The sequence below is a fragment of the Pisolithus orientalis genome, assembly GCF_024613125.1.
Source record: "Pisolithus orientalis strain OTSU chromosome Unknown F5J12scaffold_6, whole genome shotgun sequence".
In the NCBI taxonomy this organism is placed as follows: Eukaryota; Fungi; Basidiomycota; class Agaricomycetes; order Boletales; family Pisolithaceae; genus Pisolithus; species Pisolithus orientalis.
This window is the reverse complement of record NW_026260787.1, coordinates 1,163,534-1,182,304: the sequence shown is the minus strand read 5'-3', so window position 1 is coordinate 1,182,304 and position 18,771 is coordinate 1,163,534. Positions and strand designations below refer to the sequence as shown.

General features: G+C 50.4%; 7 protein-coding genes across 7 annotated transcripts; 2 read left to right on the top strand and 5 right to left on the bottom strand.

The window, feature by feature from the left end:
• Positions 1 to 1,165: 1,165 nt before the first annotated feature.
• F5J12DRAFT_814468 (uncharacterized protein) lies at positions 1,166 to 3,403 on the bottom strand. The gene is made up of 2 exons (XM_051744987.1): positions 3,250 to 3,403; positions 1,166 to 3,185 (listed from the first exon to the last, which is right to left on the bottom strand). Exons 1-2 carry the CDS (start codon positions 3,258 to 3,260, stop codon positions 1,337 to 1,339), a joined length of 1,860 nt encoding a protein of 619 aa, XP_051602801.1. The 5' UTR covers positions 3,261 to 3,403; the 3' UTR covers positions 1,166 to 1,336.
• Positions 3,404 to 3,935: 532 nt separating this feature from the next.
• F5J12DRAFT_814463 (histone-fold-containing protein) lies at positions 3,936 to 4,798 on the bottom strand. The gene is made up of 4 exons (XM_051744986.1): positions 4,504 to 4,798; positions 4,342 to 4,446; positions 4,165 to 4,289; positions 3,936 to 4,113 (listed from the first exon to the last, which is right to left on the bottom strand). Exons 1-4 carry the CDS (start codon positions 4,694 to 4,696, stop codon positions 4,087 to 4,089), a joined length of 450 nt encoding a protein of 149 aa, XP_051602800.1. The 5' UTR covers positions 4,697 to 4,798; the 3' UTR covers positions 3,936 to 4,086.
• Positions 4,799 to 4,866: 68 nt separating this feature from the next.
• Positions 4,867 to 5,857, top strand: F5J12DRAFT_496507 (histone-fold-containing protein). Its single transcript, XM_051739710.1, has 4 exons — positions 4,867 to 5,120; positions 5,195 to 5,324; positions 5,378 to 5,444; positions 5,496 to 5,857. Exons 1-4 carry the CDS (start codon positions 4,928 to 4,930, stop codon positions 5,544 to 5,546), a joined length of 441 nt encoding a protein of 146 aa, XP_051602799.1. The 5' UTR covers positions 4,867 to 4,927; the 3' UTR covers positions 5,547 to 5,857.
• F5J12DRAFT_968409 (uncharacterized protein) lies at positions 5,810 to 8,066 on the bottom strand (the record flags this gene model as incomplete). Its single annotated transcript, XM_051750040.1, has 6 exons — positions 7,631 to 8,066; positions 7,164 to 7,570; positions 6,854 to 7,100; positions 6,165 to 6,800; positions 5,925 to 6,107; positions 5,810 to 5,857 (listed from the first exon to the last, which is right to left on the bottom strand). The coding sequence occupies exons 1-6, from the start codon at positions 7,730 to 7,732 to the stop codon at positions 5,810 to 5,812; spliced, it is 1,623 nt and encodes a 540-aa protein (XP_051602798.1). The 5' UTR covers positions 7,733 to 8,066.
• On the bottom strand, positions 7,967 to 10,287 carry F5J12DRAFT_814452 (uncharacterized protein). The gene is made up of 2 exons (XM_051744985.1): positions 9,832 to 10,287; positions 7,967 to 9,739 (listed from the first exon to the last, which is right to left on the bottom strand). Exons 1-2 carry the CDS (start codon positions 9,968 to 9,970, stop codon positions 8,142 to 8,144), a joined length of 1,737 nt encoding a protein of 578 aa, XP_051602797.1. The 5' UTR covers positions 9,971 to 10,287; the 3' UTR covers positions 7,967 to 8,141.
• Positions 10,288 to 10,322: 35 nt separating this feature from the next.
• On the top strand, positions 10,323 to 12,708 carry F5J12DRAFT_814450 (uncharacterized protein). Its single transcript, XM_051744984.1, has 6 exons — positions 10,323 to 10,719; positions 10,776 to 11,202; positions 11,260 to 11,363; positions 11,419 to 11,518; positions 11,578 to 11,903; positions 11,965 to 12,708. Exons 1-6 carry the CDS (start codon positions 10,369 to 10,371, stop codon positions 12,259 to 12,261), a joined length of 1,605 nt encoding a protein of 534 aa, XP_051602796.1. The 5' UTR covers positions 10,323 to 10,368; the 3' UTR covers positions 12,262 to 12,708.
• Positions 12,694 to 16,837, bottom strand: F5J12DRAFT_814443 (HECT-like ubiquitin-conjugating enzyme-binding-domain-containing protein). The gene is made up of 9 exons (XM_051744983.1): positions 16,586 to 16,837; positions 15,191 to 16,504; positions 14,922 to 15,142; positions 14,692 to 14,843; positions 13,938 to 14,635; positions 13,493 to 13,635; positions 13,315 to 13,432; positions 13,125 to 13,261; positions 12,694 to 13,072 (listed from the first exon to the last, which is right to left on the bottom strand). The coding sequence occupies exons 1-9, from the start codon at positions 16,787 to 16,789 to the stop codon at positions 12,910 to 12,912; spliced, it is 3,150 nt and encodes a 1,049-aa protein (XP_051602795.1). The 5' UTR covers positions 16,790 to 16,837; the 3' UTR covers positions 12,694 to 12,909.
• Positions 16,838 to 18,771: the final 1,934 nt, after the last annotated feature.

The following is an 18,771-nucleotide window of genomic DNA, read 5'->3' as shown; positions in this document are numbered from 1 at the left end:
GTGTCTGATGGCATGGGGTCCACTGTCAGTGATTCAGTGTAAGCCAGAAGAAAGAAACACCACCAAACCGATTCCTAGCATGCGATTCGAGTTTCTTTATCAATTCAAATCGCGAAGCTACCCTGGCTGTAGTAAGCTTCCCATCGTGATCATATCATCATTAGCACCATCATATCATTGTCATACCCGATAAAACATGCCCTTCCTGCACTGGCCAATGGCCATCTCCGTGATCATTATATGATACGAAAGGCTCAAGGTCGTGCGGCTTACTAATCGACAGGTGAGACATTTCAAATAGATGTTACTCACATACTCTCCTATCGCATCTGGACGCGAAACTTCTTAGACTGGGAAAATGGCTAATGTGGTTCGAGCGTGCTTGACTTCGTCGGGTCCAACCACGACTGGAGGGAGGGTCAAGGACGACGAGTAAAAATCACCTTCACCAACAGCTGCCGAAAATTGCTATCCCCATGATGGGAATGCAGTTGAGAACGTGGACATCCACGTACACTCCGACCGGGCGGCCACTGAATTAACTTACCTCCCGGTTCTTTGGGTGCGGACGTCAAAAACATGAGCTTTTTACGCTTTGACAAAGCCCACAACCCGGTCTGGCTGTTTCACCGATTTCCCTCCCCAGATCCAATGCATACTTGAGAAGGCTACATAAATAACTTGGGAGGGACACGACGCCACCATGCGTCCGGAGGCTGAAGAAGCGTTATCTAGGCGGGGAAAAAACATATGGGGTCCAGCCGATTACTTGGGGGATGTTGTGGATGATCAGAGCAGCCAGCTTGCGCGCGACGTGTTTGAATCAGCCGGGAATGGAGGGAGTGTCGGTGGCCCCGTCAGCGTTTCGATCGAGAAGTCGTATTACGTGTCAGCCGCCGAAATACAAGATCCAAACTCGAGCCACTTGAAGTGTAACCGCGACAGGTCGTCTCACGGATACTAACGTTAGCAGGACCACTCACTGACACTAGATTTAAGTAAAGATAATTAGGGCTGTTGTATAAAGTATTTCCCGTAAGTCTTTTGGAAGTTTGGGTTAGTGGTAGGGCAGCACCCCGGGGGAGTTCTCTGAGTTAGTCGCGCGTTATCCCTTCATCTTAACTTGCAAAGGGCGATGTTTTTCCCCCCCACAAATTGACTTGATACGACTCCCATCGTTGTGTCCGATGGTGATGGGGGACTCCGAAGATAACTAAACTTTATACTCTATTCGCTGAATACACATTTCTACCCACTCTGTGTTACACCCTTCCATGACTCTGATGAAACATATCAGTCCATCCTCTCCATACAAAGAAATACGGAAAAAATCACTTCACTCTGAACCCGATTCAAATGAATCGTTTTCCGCATCCCAATCCTCGCATGAATCCCACACACAGGACGGACCGAGGGACTCCTCGTCATCTGAATCTTCATCGTCGCTCCCTTCAAAATAGTCAAACTTCTCCAAATTCTTCTTTAACCAGCTTTCTTCTTCGGGGGTAACAATTGTGTTCTGATCTACAAACACCATCCGCAAGGGTGCACCAACCCGTTGTCGCTCATGCACAAAATGTCGAACGACGTGACCGGGGACATTGGAAATAAAGAGTGTCGTCAAACGGGGAAGGAGGACACGGTAGGACACGGTGGTATCAGGGACTCCACTCTCCTCCAACTTCAGCGGTGGTTGCGGGTAGAGGTTTCCGAAGAATGGAGAAGAAAGATGGTACATGGATAGGTTGAGTGACTCGAGGTTCACAAGCTCGCTGTACATCTGTTCTATGCTTTGCTCGTTGCATGGTAAACCAGCGATTTTCAAAGACTCGAGGCCTCTAAGCAGACTGGGTGGTTCCTTGCATGAGGAGGTGGAAGCTATGGCCGTGGTAGCGGCGGTAGTCGTAGGTCCAACTAAGTACGTGACGAGATCGGTATAGTCCTCGTCATCAAAGTCGAGAGCGAGGCCCTTGAGCGAGGGCATACATAATTTCCGCAAGAGCGAAACGACTTCAAAGGGCGGGATAAACGCGAGCTCGAGTTGGATCAGTTTAGGAAGTAAAATCGGATTATTCACGTCGATGCTCCATTCCGGGGTACCCGGTTCAATAGTCCATTCACCAGGAGACCCAGAAGGACCCGACTGTTCGAAACACAGCTTCTCGAGCGTGGGTGCTGCGGCACGCAACATAGCAGAAAAGGTAGACCAATGAGCGCGAACATCTTGCGTATGATAAGCAAGTTCGAGTTCGACCAGGTGAGGAGACCGAAGCCAACTTTGAGTCCAGTCGACGTGTACACCCCATAGACTGATGCTTCGGATTTGCGGCGCAGAACCGCTGAAAAGCGTAAAGTGATCAGAGTATTCCGGTTTGGAAAACGTAGTGTCATCGTCATCGGATTCTTCGTGATGGTATAACTGGAGATCCCGGAGTTGAGCAGCGGGAGGAACGGATGGATCCGAGACTGCCTTCAGGATTGTGTACATGTGCTCATAAGATCCAACATGGACTTCTAATGAACCCCATCTAGGAACGTGGGGAACCAAGAGAGCAAGGAGCCTGTCGAGGTCAACTTTAGAGAGCTCTTCTGGTACATCTTCATCGTCCGAGAGGTCATCCGGGGGCTCAGAATCGATGTAAATGTCCAGTGGAAGACTTTTGCTACGCTCCAAGAAGGCAGTCACTTTCTCGTAAGGAGACTGGTCCATACACGAGATTTCAATCTTTGTCCAGAGCGAGGGGGTTTCTAGCGCAACGGTACGCCAGTGTCTGCATACTTGGGAGACAGCAAATCGGAAAGGCAAAAAAATCTCCGAGTCGCTGGACAGTTCGCTATCATCGTCACAGCATTCGCAGTCTGAGTCGGATCCCTCTTCATCAGATTCGTGTTCGTCTTTCTCTTCCTGGACTTGACCCTTTTGATCGCCAGAACCTTCCTCTTCTTTATCCTCACCTCGGCGCTCCTGAAACTCGCTCCAAGTCACAGACCCTTCCTCATTTGTTTCTTCGAGGTTTTCCGCCGCAGTCCCATGTTCAAAAATGAGAGACAAAATTTCGGGTGGAAGTTGATTGATGGGACATGAGCCGTCTGATGGAGGGACTAAAGGGTTATTTTGGAGCCTTTGCGAACATCTGGCTTCCACTTCTCCGTTGTCTGTAATGTCCGTTATATGGTGAAGTTGTCTGGTGGCAAATGATACCAGTTGGAGCATGGGCAAGGTCATTAGGTCAAGAGCTGTAGGCTCACTTGGAACTCATGGAAGAGTCGCTTGACTGGTCGTCCGGCACTTGAACGTAGGCTTCAACCAATTTGTAGCGCGATTGGATAGATATTCGTTGTGTTGAGGACAAACTGTCAGAAATTTGTCTGCGGTGTCACCCTGAAAAAAGAAGTCACCCTCACAGCCCCTATGTATGTAATCTGATTGCCCTACACTTTCTACATTCCCTCTAATAGGACACACTTGGAACCTACCACATACTCAGCGCTTTCACATACCAACAGACCCCCCCAGCAGAATGATAAATACGGAATAAGTCAGTGCTACAATCAGTTGTAATAATAACATACGCTTCACATGCCAACCGTGGATGTTAACCTCGTTTTTGGGTCGTTCCTGGCCAACTTTACAGTAGTTATCATGACATACTTAGCAGCGCTGAGACGTCTGTGGGGTGGGCGAACGCCGCATTGCGTCGCCCAGGCCAGTGGCTTACCATCCGGGCGTTGAAGGGCATTCCCTGTTCGTTATATCAACTGCACGCTTACCCGGGAGCGGTGTTCCGCGCTACGCCCTCCAGACTAGAAAGTGGATATGTCGTCAGTACTGCGTTGAAGCGTATCAACACTCAGTATTTCAATTTGGGTGGCATAACCAGAACACTGCGTGGGTCATGCGGCACCTCATAATCTTACATTGAGACCTATCGAGTCGCGTTTTGCAATCAAGTCATAATCAATCGGACCGAATGTCCACTGGCCGTAGCAAATACAAAACTTAGAGTTGTAACATAAAGATACACCAGATGCAACAGGACACGGATCCCCCGACTAAGGATACAGTAAGATGAGAACGAGATCCGCCTACTTGGTTCCCCCAGAGCTAGAGTACTGTGATCAAAGTGAGTGGCGTAAGTTGCCGTAGAAAGATGTGAAACACACCTTGGTTACTGACTTGGTACCCTCGGAAATAGCGTGCTTTGCAAGCTCTCCAGGTAGAATGAGTCGTACAGCTGTCTGAATTTCACGGGATGAAATCGTCGACTTCTTTGAGTATGCAGCCAATTCTGTTTGTCAGTTAGTAATTAGCCCCCGAGCACGTTCCGCAGATTGACTTACTGGACGCCTCGGTCGCAACACGCTCGAATATGTCGTTCACGAAGGAGTTCAAAATGGCCATAGCCTTGTTGGAAATTCCCGTGTCGGGATGAATTTGCTTCAGGACTGCAGAGGACACGAATCAAACCTGGTTCGGCTCATGCGGATGGTATTAGCACTTGCCTTTGTAAATGTAAGAAGACCAAGTCTCCTTGCGGACTCGTTTCCTACCCCTCTTCTTTTCTTCTCCTGCAGTACTGGGAGCCGCTGTCTTGGCAGTCTTTTTTCCTGCCTTGACTCCCTCGGTTGTTTTGGCTGGGGTCTTCGCCGCCGCCGCCGGGCCTTTTCCACCAGTGGATGCAGGCTTTGGAGGCATGACTATCGAGACTCTAAACGAATAAATAAATAAAATGCGGCGGTTTCAAGTACCAATAGCTTGCTACAGGCTTGGTTGGCAGATAAGATGAAAGAGGTCAATGTTCATGACGAAAGACTCCTATTTATAGGGGCACGTGACGCTGGCTTTGTTTGGCGCTTACACGCGCCCCAAGCTCTGGCGTGTCTTGACGCGCATCGCGACTGTACAGAGTTCAACGTCAACGCAGCCATGGCTAAAGAAACCGGCAAGGGAAAACGAGGAGGCAAGACTGTCGGTAAGGGGAAAGGTGGGGGGAAGGCCCACGAGAGCGGGAAGAATGTAGCACGCTCCACTCGAGCTGGCCTCCAATTCCCCGTCGGTCGTATTCACCGCATGCTAAGGCGCGTCAACTATGGGAAACGTATTGGCTCAGGAGCGCCGGGTGAGCCACCCCATTTTCCATTCTTTCATCCGAATATTCCCGTCTGCTGTCCTGAGCACAGCGTATATGCATAGTGTACCTGGCTGCGGTTCTGGAATATCTGGCTGCCGAAATCCTGGAACTTGCTGGTAACGCAGCTAGAGATAACAAAAAACGCCGAATCAACCCAAGGCATATTCAGCTAGCCGTTCGCAACGACGAGGAGTGAGCCCCTTTCCCACGCATTTCTTCGCCGAGGAGCTAATTCACTACCTCAGGCTGAACAAGTTGCTTGATAAAGTTGTGATATCCGAGGGAGGTGTCGTACCTTACATCAACCCTGCGGTAAATTGTGATTCCATCATCTTATGCGAAGGTCTCACCGGGTTCCTGTAGCTCCTCCCCACCAAATCAAAGAAACAGAGTCTTGAGAGCCAAGAAGTGTAGATTATATTCATCTCTAATCGTTCCTATCACCGCATTCCGTAGTCAAAGAAATCGTCCACGGCCCAGTGTCACTAATGTTGCTCTGTGTGTCATGTAGGTCACAGTTGTGACATGTTACCCCATACCCCACTAGTTCCTCGGCCCACCTCGGAGCGCCAGCTGGTGGTTGTCTCGATAGGAGAGACCAGCCAACAGTAGTGCATGCAGTCCTCATCGAGGGGTGAGGTAACAAGAACCCTAATTAACCCAGCGATTCTTGCCATCTACATGACAAGAACATCGAGATTTAACAGATCTTTACTGGTATCGCGCTGGTGGAGGCGCCAACAATCAGAAAAACTGTTCTCGAATTCCGTGAGGCAGACGATAAGTACGTACACTGAACAATAGAATACGGCCCTCGTCCATCATCACCTCTGTCGCATTGAAGGTCTCTTCAGTGACAACTTCACTGTGCGGCAGGCCATTTCCCCAAGGCTCCGCGAATGGCTTGATACAGGCGGGTGATCCTATGGCTTCAGCCGAAATCCCAATGCGATACACTGAGTATCCATTTCCACGCTCGAATTGGGATCCATGGCGGCGTTCAAGTGGGCACAGATGTCCGCTTTCCCCAACCCGAGGAAAGGAATAAAGCAGGTTCGGATTAAAGTCCCTCACACGTAACCTGCGTGGTTCCGTCGAGAACAGTATTTGACTGTCGTTGAGCAGTTCTACCGTGCGATACCCGTACACTGAGTTCTGCCAATCCACGTAATTGCCAGGGGACCAATGCGCCCGAGATCTCCCCCATATGGAGTACGGTAGACACGATCTCTGGGAACCTTCTTGCTTCCTAAATTCCTTCTCGTAAAGTGACTGGAGGCCGAGAAGCTCACTGCGGAATACAAAGAAGACATAGGAGTGCATGTCATCCTCGTTAGTCATACGATAGACCGTTACGTGGAAGGCCAGAAGCTGGTCATCGGCAGTGGGGTGGAACATTGGCGATTCCCCATTCTCAACCCAAGGGCGAGAGAAGTTCGTCATAGCGCCTATCGCCGGTGCGGGATTTCCGCCAAGGAAAGCATCTGCGAAATGCCAGTCCCGCATCAAAGCAGGCATGGCCAACTTCGCAGTACATTGTGGAGCAATTAGGTTTTGATCACCAACAAAAGAGAAGATAGAAATGGTCCCATCGTCGGCAAGGAGGAGGAACCTGTCTTCTGCCAGGAATATGAAATCGGTCATACTTTCGGTAAATTGCATAGTGAACTGGGATTCTAGTTGCTATCACGATGGATGTGAAACATCTGTAATCCACGTACTTTAGCATCTTTGTCCGTTCTCCACTCCCAGAGCTGGAAGTAATCTGTTATTTCATCGCCCTCAACAACCACCTCACGGCACAATATAGCCAGATATTTATCGAGAACCTGGACCTTGACAGGCCCGTTGGCATGGTAAAATGGGTACTGCCGATCGTTGACTGCCTTGAGTACTGACGACACAGCTCCTGGATGAGATTTATTCGTGGATAGAGAGCGCAGATGTAGATCGTAACAGTGGTGGTGACTGATAAGGGGACGTTAAGTGGCAAACACGCGGAAGGGTGAGGGGATTCGACAAAAGGCTTACTCATTGGCGGCCAGGCTCACGATGACCAAAAGGTCCTGAGCAGGGCAGAACGTGAAGTCAATTAGAATTGCCATGTCTACGGGGTGGGACCAAGTACGTATGGGCTGCGAGTCCTCACGGGGATTGTGAGGTAAGATGGAGAAGTGCAAATAGCCTTCGCCGGCCAAGGCATAGATACCTCCCACAAAATCGTACACGAGACCAGACGTCAGAAGCTGGAAGTCGCATTTGCGCCTGTACCTTACATTCCGCCACGACGTTTCAAACTCGCGGAGCTCCTTGCGGCGGGTGGCGACGGGACCACGGCACCGATCTGAAGGGATCTCTAACATGCGAAGGAATCCTAGGTCGATGATGTACTGCAGCTGTTCAGAGTGGTCTACCACAGCCCTGATCACTTTACATATCTGGGGACGGTCAAATGGTTTGCCCGGTGGAAGACAAGACGATGAATGATGGGGACATACTTGTCGCACTCGGGCGAGCTCATTGGCGGTGAGGTAACTCAATACCTCGCAAATCAGCTCTACCGGTAACTGGGTTAGATACGAAGTCGTCCCTTGTAACATTCCTGGTCTCGCTGTCTGTGTGAGTTCTGCCTGAAACACGCGGCCAGAGGGAATTGGTGAGACCTGGCAATGCTGGCAGACCACGCGTCCTACTGTTGCAAGATATGGTCGCGGACTGCAGAAAGCAAGTCCTATCACTGGATTGCAACCTAGACCTACCAGGAAATAGCCTGTTACAAATGCAGCATAACCTCACTACAAGCTGGTGTGGGTCCGACGTCTCACCAAGCGACCCGCCTGAGGACCGTCATGATCTATAATGCTGGCAAGGAGAACTAAGTAGGGAAACTATCCCTTTAGAAGCGAGTATAGTATGGAATACGTCAACAATTGTATAGTGTAACTTGTAAGTATTTCTGATGTATAATTCCAGCCCACTCGCACCGTCAGTAGACCGTTAGTACCTCCATCAATCATAGGGTCGCATGGCCTCCTCTAACATGTCCGCATCCATATCAAAGGATATATCAAATGATGAATCAGGGTCCGTCTCAGGACACACACAAGCCACCTTGGCCGGGGATCGCGGCCCCGCTCCAACGCCAAGTCGGGTAATATCGCTCTCGGTCCCATTAACCACACTACTGGGTCTGCTATAAGCAGACCCAGTAGAGCCCTTCAGAATTGGCGGTTTTGGGAGAGGTGGCTTAAACCGTGGAACAGCTGTGGCTTTCGGTGGTTGTGACGGGGCACCGTATTGGGAGGGAGATGGGAAAGCCGATGCACTACCAGGGCCATTACTAGGCGTTATTACGGGTCGTCGCATGCCAAGTGCCGGGGGACGGTGAGGTGTGGAACGCGCTTGCCCGACTGCAGGTCGTTGAGTGCACGTCACGGGCTGCGGCTTGGAATTATCTGGTACCTTGGGACATGGTTTCGATTTGGGGAACGATGGAACATCCATAGTATTATCCGAATTAGTACGGTCTCCAGAACTCGTGTCAGGATCGACAGCCATAGGGCTATCTTCTGTCACAGTACCGGTGTGCTTTAGGCGTTCCCCGGCAACGTTACCGCTCACTGACACTTGGACTCGTGTATGACGATCAAAAGTGGGAGTGATTGGCTGATATGCGGCATGTTCGTGGTGGGAACCTGAAGTAATTGTAGATGTACTCGTAGTCCTGCTTAAGTTACGAGTATGGGATACAGGGTCTCGCCGGGAAGGCACGTTGGGGTCCATACTGGAAACCCTCATTATGGTGCGAGAGCCCGAAGTGGCAGACTTCGTCATAGACCTTCCACTGGGGTTACAGTTGAGCTGGGCGGAAGGTGTTGATTTGACTGGGACGTTGGTATTGCGGCAGGGAACCCCAAACGTTTCACCGGGCCTTTGGTCCGTTCGCTGAGACACAGTATCGAATGAAGTATCCGGGACCAGACTCGAGCCATTTAATGACAAGTCGTGACTCCCGCCTGCTCTCGCTCTCTCCCCTTCTTTCCCCCTCTCCCGGGCAGGTGGTGGAATGTGACTTCCGCGGAATGAGGACTGGTGTGTCTCATCTCCCTCCGCGTCTCCCCGTTGTCTCTGATCCTTAAGCTTGGTGGAAACAATCTGTTTCTTCCTCGCGTTGTCATCCAGTTGTTTTGACACATCCCTGAGGAGTGCCAAAAATGCAGCTGCATCTGGATCCTGTTCGCGATCAGCAAGACTCGCCTTGGGCTTTTCCTTGCCAGAAGAGGAGTATGAGGATGACCTAGGACGCTTTGATAGAGGATCGTGTTTGGATGTTGTTCGCCCTGAGCGCGCAGGATGATTTACAGAAGCCGAAAGGGGTTTGCGATGAGCACCTGAAGAAATTTTGGTGCGTCCAGAGCTCGAAGAGGACGAGGGGTCTGAGCCACTTGGCTCGCGGGGAGGCACTAAAAAGGATGTGTCCCCAAAAGAGGGCAGTGACGACACACGCGAAGTTGGCGGGGCTGTGCTCGAGGGCCAAAGAGTGGAAGTAGTGGATGGAAGAGTATGAGTCCAGAGCGGCTCAGATATACATGGTAGCGAAGGTTGACCTGTAATTGGCAAGTGTCGGTATACGAACGATGGTGAATCGTGGTAAGTAGAAGAGATAGGCTGGCGAGAGGGAAGGAAAGACGTGACTCACTCTTCTTGTCTTGCTCTGCCTGGTGTATAAGTGCCTGCAAGACCGGGTTCGACGTTTGAGATGGCACCCAACGAACGACGTCGTCTGGTTCATCTACCGCTACAGGAATATCTACCAGCATATGGTTATCGCTGTCCATCTGGAAAGTCTGAGAGGCGGTCAGTAGACGCTATCGACCCAATGCTGGCGGCCAAGGACAATAAGCAGGTGAGCGGCTGGTCAGCTTGACCTTTTATTGTCCCCAGACGCGTTTCTTTTGTTCCTCTTCGCTTTGTCGGGATCGACGACGAGCAGCGTCCAAATGCAACGTCCACCATGCGACGGTCACGTGAACAATAAATGAGGTCTTTGTCGTGCACCCGCTGTAATGTTCATTGATACATCGATTCTCTGTTCTTTGTTCTGGAAAATGAGGACAATGTCACATTTTTGCAGTCAGTTGGCTCGACAAGGCCGTACTTTTGTCCAAGAACTCGTGGAATGAGCTTGGTGCATAGGGGCACCCATTACGTAATACAGCGCTATTTCTCCTCGCCGATGACACGAATGCCTCAGCAGCTCGCCATCGCATTCAGGACGACCCCATATCAGACTCGCCCGTTGAACGGACGGTCCTCGTCGTCGGACACAAACTCAGCTGCGCTCATGGACGATCGCTCGTCTCTCGACACGGACAGCGAGCGAGGCTCCACGTCGTCCCCCGCAGCCCACCCAGCCATGAATGGCCGCGCCCATACTCCAGAAAATGGAGACGACAGCGAGTCTTTGCAAAGGAAGCTCCGACAAGCATTAGAGGAGAAGGAGAACCTGTCCACGCAATACCATAGCCTCCTCGCCAAACTCACTGCCATGCGAACATCTCTCGGTACCAAGCTTAAGCAGGATGCCGTACGTGCTCGTTGGTGACCCCATGCTTTGCACCTTGGTTTAATCTAGTCGGCCAGGAAGAACTCGATCGGAGGGAACAGCAGATTCAGCAGCTTGGAGCTCAAAATGAGGATCTGGTCTCAACCGTAGAGACCCTCAAAGCTGAGCTTATTGCCTCACATGAAGAGGCAGAGAGGACTACACGAGAACTAGATTCTATGCGAAGTAGGGCACTTAGCGAGAACGCACAAGAGACCATCCAAAGGGAACGTGAGCTACGCGAGACCATGGGTGAGCTTGAACGGTGTCGTATCGATAGGGACGAATGGGAACAAGCGGCTATGCAGGACAAGGTAGCCGCTGATGAGGCGCGCTCGATGGTGGAGTCCCTTCGGCGTGACTTGGAGATAGAACACGAGGCCCGAGATCGAGAATTAGCACAGCTTGAAGCCGCCAAGTTGACTGCCTCCAACCTACAGTCTGTCCTGGAAGACTTTCAGATAGGTCAGTTGAGTTCCTTCCCGCTCTCTCCCTTCCATGCACCGATCCGAGTGCCCTCAGCGAAAGAACATGAGCTACAACAGGCAGTAAAAGACTACAAGTCGCGACTTGATGAGGTCACGTTATCACTTGCAGAGTATAAGAGACGTGCATTAGACGCGGAGGTAAGCCTGTTGCTGAGTTTCTGGTTACAATTACTAACTCGGTATCGTTCCTCAGCTTCAGTTGGAAGAGACCAAGACAAGCTCGTCGAGAACACAGGAACTAGAAAGAGAGCTAAAGGAGAAGAATGCCATTGTAGGGAAACTCAGACATCAAAGTATGTTCGGTTTCGTTCCTGCGCGTGCGATTTTGGTGTCATTTACCGTGTTCTCCCAGATGTCATCCTCAACGAACACCTGATAGAGGCCCTGCGTCGACTCCGGAGAAATTCCTCTGACACTAACGTCGACAGGCAACTTGTCACTAATGTTCTCCTCTCTTTCCTCTCGACACCTCGCGCGGACTCAAAACGATTCGAGATGTTATCTTTACTGGCAACCATATTATCATGGAGCGATGCTGAGCGCGAAAGGGCAGGTTTACAGCGTGCGCAAAGTAATGGCGCTAATTCCTCGCCGTCCCTCTGGAGCCGTTCATCCAACGTCCTTAATTCACCGTCAAAGAGGAAATCTATCGAGCTCGAGAAAACGGATGAGACAGAGGTAAGTAGACAGTATATTTCTCAATCATGTCTTCAACGCTGATCTCATTAATTTTTGCAAGTCGTTTTCCCGTTTGTGGGTCGAATTTCTCCTCACCGAAGCCAATCAAGGCGAGACACAGACACATTCTGAATCACAAACAACGCCTACGAAACCCTTCGTCCGGGCGAATGCTTCTTCACCGGGCAGTCCTTCACATTCATCCTCTCATATTCCAGCATCACCTTCTGCTGGGTTCAAGGGCACGAGACGACTTGCGTCATTAACGAGCGTTGCTGCAGCAGCGAGTTCACCAAGTCTACCCTTGGGATCTCCACCGCCCTCGAGGAAAGGGAAGGAGAAGGAAATTGTTCCCTGAAGATGGTGGAGTTCGCTGTTTTATCTGACGCATTCTAGCAGTTTTATGGACTTCAAGTTATATCCTGGTTGCTGTGCCTTCATCGTCCCTATTATCGGATATGATTGTAAGAATACCTAATTCCCGAGTGCTTATGCGAGTTCAACGTGGATTGCCTGGAATGGCCTCTACTGAACTCGAGATTAGTAGATGCCAGGTCTGCATAGGGGTGGCCGAGCGGAATAATGGACAAGTCGTCACCATGCATCGTAATCTGTACATACATTTTCTTAGGCACACGGGGAAAACGAATATTGACCCTTACTACTAAACCGTAGGCGAGCCACTGCTTTGGGTTTGGAAACTGTCATTTGAATGTCAGGACTTGATATGTCGGCCCGAAGGATGGCCTCATCGCCACGGACACAGAAATCTTCATGGCACACCATGTAATACTTTTCCAAAGAGACCATATGGTGCATTCTACGAGGTGGAAAATCCGGTGTCGGTAAATCTTTATACAATGTAAATATGCATGCGTGCAGATGGAACCCAAAAGAAATGAAAATGAACGGAGTTGTAACGCAGTGAGACCAGAACGAACAAGAGAAATATACGTGCAAATGAGAGTGACGTCCGGAGTTTCCGGTGTTACCAGGGTCTAAGATCTTATCCACGATGCAACCAGCCCACCTCCAGCCCAGTCATCGTCCGCAGACTCTCGGGGTACGCGCGCGTACTTTCCGAGAGTAACGCAGCTAACTTCCTACACACGTCCATCGGGTAGAACAAATGCTCAGCTTGAGGGAAGCCAGGGTACTTGTTAAGCAGTCTGTCAAGATGTTAAATCAACACCGTTCTGATATATGAACTACAAGACCCACTCTTTTATATCCGTTGTCGAATCTGGACCGAGGATTTTGTACAACACCTTGGACGCCTCGATAGAGTCATTTCGCGGCAGGAATAGTGGCGAAGAAAGCATATATGATATCCGGATTCTCGGCTTGAACAACCAAACCTTGATAGTATAATTTAGGCTGGAAGAAGAAACTGCGGGACTTATATACGCACCAAAATCCTGGGCTTTTCTTCCTCTTCATCGGACAGTACAAAGCGGTAGGTCGCATGTGCCTGCACGTGTTCAATCATATCGCGGACTATGAATGCTGACATTGGAATCTTGGGACATCTGCAGGGACACAGATAGTGATTTTAGCAAGGCCTCATTCAGCGTGAAACAGTGACTTACTCGGCAGCCGGACTGATTAGCCGGATAGCATACTTTGATAAACGATACATCCTCAGGGTGGATCCATTTTCCAATTTGTGTTCTTGCCGCCGCCCGACGATCGCACCACATAGGCACCGGATCAAACATGCACTATCACCACGCTAACAGTCAAACGCGTTAGTACCAATTCAGGGATACAAAAATCAAATTGTGGGAAAAGGAGATGTGTCCTCAAGTGTAGCTCTCATTGCACTGTCCTTGGCGAAAAGAGTTTGTTAAGAGGGCTGTAGCTTACTCTCGGACGTCTGGTATCAACCGAAAATCCCCATGCTTTCCCCACTAGAACCAGCATGGGCTCCAGCGGGGAAAACAGGGTGCACCGGTGGAAGAACGGTGTCGGTCTTCTTAATCGTCCATCGACCCCAAACAACCAGGAAACAAATATATAAAAGAGTAGACTCACGCTGGTGATGACTTCCCTTACATTCCCTCCAACGACCGCGCGCCCCTCAAACAATATGTAACTTCCACCTACAAGCGCTTCACCCTCCGCCGGCCAAAAGCCAAAACTCTGTCCACTCTTGCCTGCTCCCCCACGCATATTCACCTTAAGATCTGCGAGTGTCTGCCCCTCAGGGTGACACATCCAAGCATCAACGAGCTCTTCCCAGTACTCGGATGGGAGGTCCCGGTATTGTGTTGGAGCCGGAGTGACGAGTGGGAGGAGGCAGGATACACAAGTATAGGATATCGGCAGGAGGGTAGTAAGCTGAGAAGCTGAGAGCAATGGTGAGTCGTCGTTTTCGCTAGGGGTGACATTCATGCTGTTGCGAGTACTGAGCGACTGGGTCCGCTGAGCACAACTGAGCTTAATTTCCCAGTGCGTACCCTTCGCGAGGGCATTTTTCAAACCGGGAGTGACAGAGACCGGAAGCCCGAGCGGGAGGGAAGGGGTTCCAGACAGTCGCAGCAAGAGCTGGTCGCCACGTGTTTGACCGATCATGTCAGCGAGAACCTCGGCTGTCAGCGTCCCTGATGAGGACGACTGTCCATTCAGATTAAAGTTGCCATTTGATGAGAAAGACCGCGGTAGCGAAACAAAGACCAGGACATGTTTAAGCGTCTCGTGATGCTCGGCTATATACACGACATCAAGCGCGCCTATGGGGATGAATCAATACTTCAACAGTCCGATACACCTTTGAAAAGAAACTCACCGCTTATAGTTGGGCCTCCCGACGAGGTGGGGCGGCTCTTACTCCCGAACCTCTCTGAAAATCGTCTTACAGAAGATGAAGAATTCTTTGATCCATGTGAATGCGAATCTTGTGTCGAGCTCGCCGTGTAAGAACGATCCCACGACATAGACCTAAAAAATGCAAGATGCGGCGCAGAAGCACTCCTGCTGCGTGACTCCTTGTGTGTAGGGACCGTTAAGCTGTCTGACCTGTTCTTCATTTCGGGTGCTGCTAGAGCACCTTTGGACACCTCCGCACCACCACCCTCCCGTAATGAATGATTACTTCGTATCTGCTCATTCTCAGTGACAGGACTATTTTGTGACCGAGGATTGACAGTCAGGGATGGAATACTGGAAGATGTTGCATCTTGCGAGTGGAGCCGGCCAGCAGTGGAGCGCTGGACAATATGCTCGATGTATGTATAACGCTGTGATGCACTAAGTGAGAAGTTTCTGAGTATTTGGTCAATATTCACCTGTTCTTTCAGGTCCTGTTTCTTCTTTACTCGTGGTTTTCGGGTCGGATCAATAACGACACTTTGATCTGGGATCTCTCGCGAGCTAGCCCTTCCCAGCAAGTCAAGCATCTTATCCAGCTCGGGATCCTGAACAGAGGTGACCTCACGTGCCTTCCCTTTGTTATTTGTACGCTGAGCCTTCTTCATCTGGGCGATCTTCTTCTGCCGGAGTTCGACTCGCTGGTTAGTCAATTGGGGCGCGGCCGCGTATAACCGGTCGATGGCCCCCGTGACTAGATCGAGATCAACCGAAGTTGACTGGTGCGCATGTGACACCCTCTGCGACAGGGCACTGAATTCCCCAGAAGCCTTCTCGGGAGGATACTCCGACATCTGTTTCTGGTCGCCAAGTGACCCGCATGCAATGGCAAGATCAGTAGCATATGCGGGTGGTAGTTCGCCATGGACCACATCGTACTCGTATTCATACTGCGGGGGCAGATGGTCTTCGTCAAACGAGGGAACGCTAGGTGCATCCACATTTGATTCCGTAGGTTCTACTCCTCCGGAAATAGCAGCTGCGTCTGAAAATGGGTCTGTATTATCGGGGATTTGTAGATCAGAATTAGCCAACCCGCGTGTCTTACACAGTGCAACAACAGTTGCTAATTGTTCGTCTATCCGAGCCCAAAGTAAAGCCGCCTGCAGGTGCTGTGCGGGTGCGGCGGTGGGAGTTGCTGTGGATGTCGAAGCGTCAACGCTGTTGCTAGGTTGGAGGGAAGAGAGTTGCCTTTGCAGAGTTGTTAAGACGGTATGTGGATCATTTTCTGTGGCGGGTGTTGAAGGTAACTGCGGAGAGGATTGGGAGGTGGGCTGCCCAGAGGATAACGAAAGTGATAATTCTGGAGTTGAGACAAACGATGTTGAAAGCTGATGAAGGTCTGTTAAGAGGCCAACGATGGCTTGTGCGAGGTGTGCGTCATGGCGATGCATTGAAGGCACGTGCGCATCAACTAGGTCGCGTAGTTGCATGAGCAGAGTCGCTTCACGAACAATGTCTCGGCTTCCTCCCTCAGCAAGAGGGTGTGAACCCCCGTAGTCGACGATCCCGTCCAAGACTCGAAGTGCGTGGACCAGAGCTCCTAAAGCACTGGTGTTCGACTGCGTCTCAACAGCAGCTATTGCAGGCACAAGTAAGCCTTGTGAGCTACGCAGAGAAACAGAATGTTCATGTGCAATGGGGGGCTGAACGGATATAGACACGGAAAGGAGATTTGCGAGAGTGGTCAGGCATGATTCCTGAACGGCTGCAATGGAAAGCTGGATATCTTTCTGTTGTAGCAAATTAATTTAAGATGGCACAAGATGTATAGATCAGCCAAGCAAACTATTATTAACAAAGAGCAAGCTCACCAAAGGTCTCTCAGAAGCAATTTCGGGCACGTCATACTCAACGCGCTCGGCGGCCAACTCGTTGAGAATCTCGTCGTCACTGGAACCCTCTAAATCGATGAGACGTTCGGTTGGGAAAGGTGAAGGTACGCTGTATCGGAGAGACCGAGTAGCATCATCTTGGTCAAGTCCCTTGGACACCGCCGTACGAGCGAGGGTGGCCATCGCGCACTTTCTCGAAGGCCAGTCGTCAAGCAACAAAAAAAAAAAAAAGCCCGTAGTTGCAAGCTTGGCTTTAAGGCTGTCGCCTACGTTAAACGGTCACCTTGAATACGGTTAACGTATTGCCCAGCCAATGAAGGACCACGTGATGCGGCACCCCCACAGCAATACTCTTACCGACTTAAACAGGGTCCTCGAGACCGTGTACCGTGTCGCAGTGCACGTCGACGGTGACGTGGGACAGTGCAACGATGATGAACTGTCCTCTGGAATGCACTGCACGGCACCAGGTTCAGAAGACCATGATTTCATCAAGTCACATCACTTACTCATTTCGTCTCACGGCGATACTTGTTACACATTACAACTACATAGCACTGGTGCACTGAGCCATGAGTTGACCCCGGTACGCACCCCTACATAGTCATTGCGGTTGAATTTGCAGGAGCCTTCAAAGCGAACCAAGCTACCCAAGTACTTCTTTCCTGCCTTACGACTTCCAACATAACTGATTCACTTGCCATTGCATATTCCGAACTCCCTTACATAGAATGTGCTTGCAGGAATTGCGCGGCGAGTAGGCTCGGTAAAACTTTTATTTGAGACAAGCAGCTGATAGGTGAACATTTCCGGTTGACCTTGGCCCGTCGCTTGCACATATCTCTAAATGGGTGTCCAAAACCTCGCATGAACAAACCCTGAGTCAGTGGGTGTGCCCCGTGATGACCGGACTGTTAAAACGGGTATTCTTACTTCCCGGTTTTCATGAAAAACATATAGGGCAAATGTGTATATCCTGGATGATGGAGACTAACCTGGTAAGTATAGCTGGAGGACAAAATGAGGGTCAGTTATGGAGAGTAAGGGCAATGTACATGCAGCTCGGGTGGTAAGTCTCTCCCTTTGGAGAGACATGATGACTGATCAAGAAACGATGCACATCGACTAGGATCAGCCTATCGTGGTAGTAGGATGCCTGGGATATGGAAGGAATTTGGTGCACCCCACTGGCCAGGTTACAGCATTGAACGACCCCTTCTCGCACAGGTATGCTGAGGATGGCTGAACTGCCAGACACTAGCTAGTGGAGGCGAACAATGGGAACACGATCGACTGGCAGCCCGCAAGTTCAGATTCCCAGCTCCTTTTTCGGTGAGAAAATAATGCACATAGAGGGGTTTGGATTGGGTCAAAGGGGCGAAAGCGGAAGTAAGGAGAGCGCCGACAAAGACCACCATAGGTGCAGTAAATGAAGAAGAATACTTGAGTGGATCGTAGATACTTACCCGCGTCATTGTTGTAGCGCCTATGAGATGTATTCAACTCACGCAAGTGACAGCAACCTACCTCGTGAACATATGGGTCATGTCTCCAGTTGGGTAATAGGTACGGCAACCGCGCCACTTGGACAGGGTCAGCGGCCGAATATGTATACCTGCAAACACCGTAAGAACCCTCATTTGTCCACAAGAAGTATGTACCCACACCAGCATGCAGTCTGGCACTCGTTGGAGTGTGGAAGTACCCCAAATCAATTCTGCTTAGTCAGCGGAAGATCGCAGCCAGCCAATAGCCAGTGAGATTTGCCAGCACCCTGTGCCCAAATTCGCATGGCGGGGGGTTGATGACGTAATTCTCCTGAAAGGGAAAGGTGATGACGTCTGCGATGGAAAGTGGTGGCGCGGAAGACCCTGGTTTTGTGTTCTGCAACCGTCTGTGGAGCTGTTCGCTGCAGGTGGTGGCTATCACAAGTGTAGTAAGATTTTTTACTAACCGCTCGTTTCCCTCTTCTCTCTCATCCCTACAACAGCCGCGTCCATCGTGACGCGCATCGTATTGGCTGACAATCTAGATACTCTAAATACACAAGGACACATATCCTCAGACTGGTCCACGGCCTGTCACAATCATCATAAAATATAAACCATCATTGTCGGCGTCGTGCTGCCATGTCCGACACCTTTCCGCTTTCTGTATGTTCATTC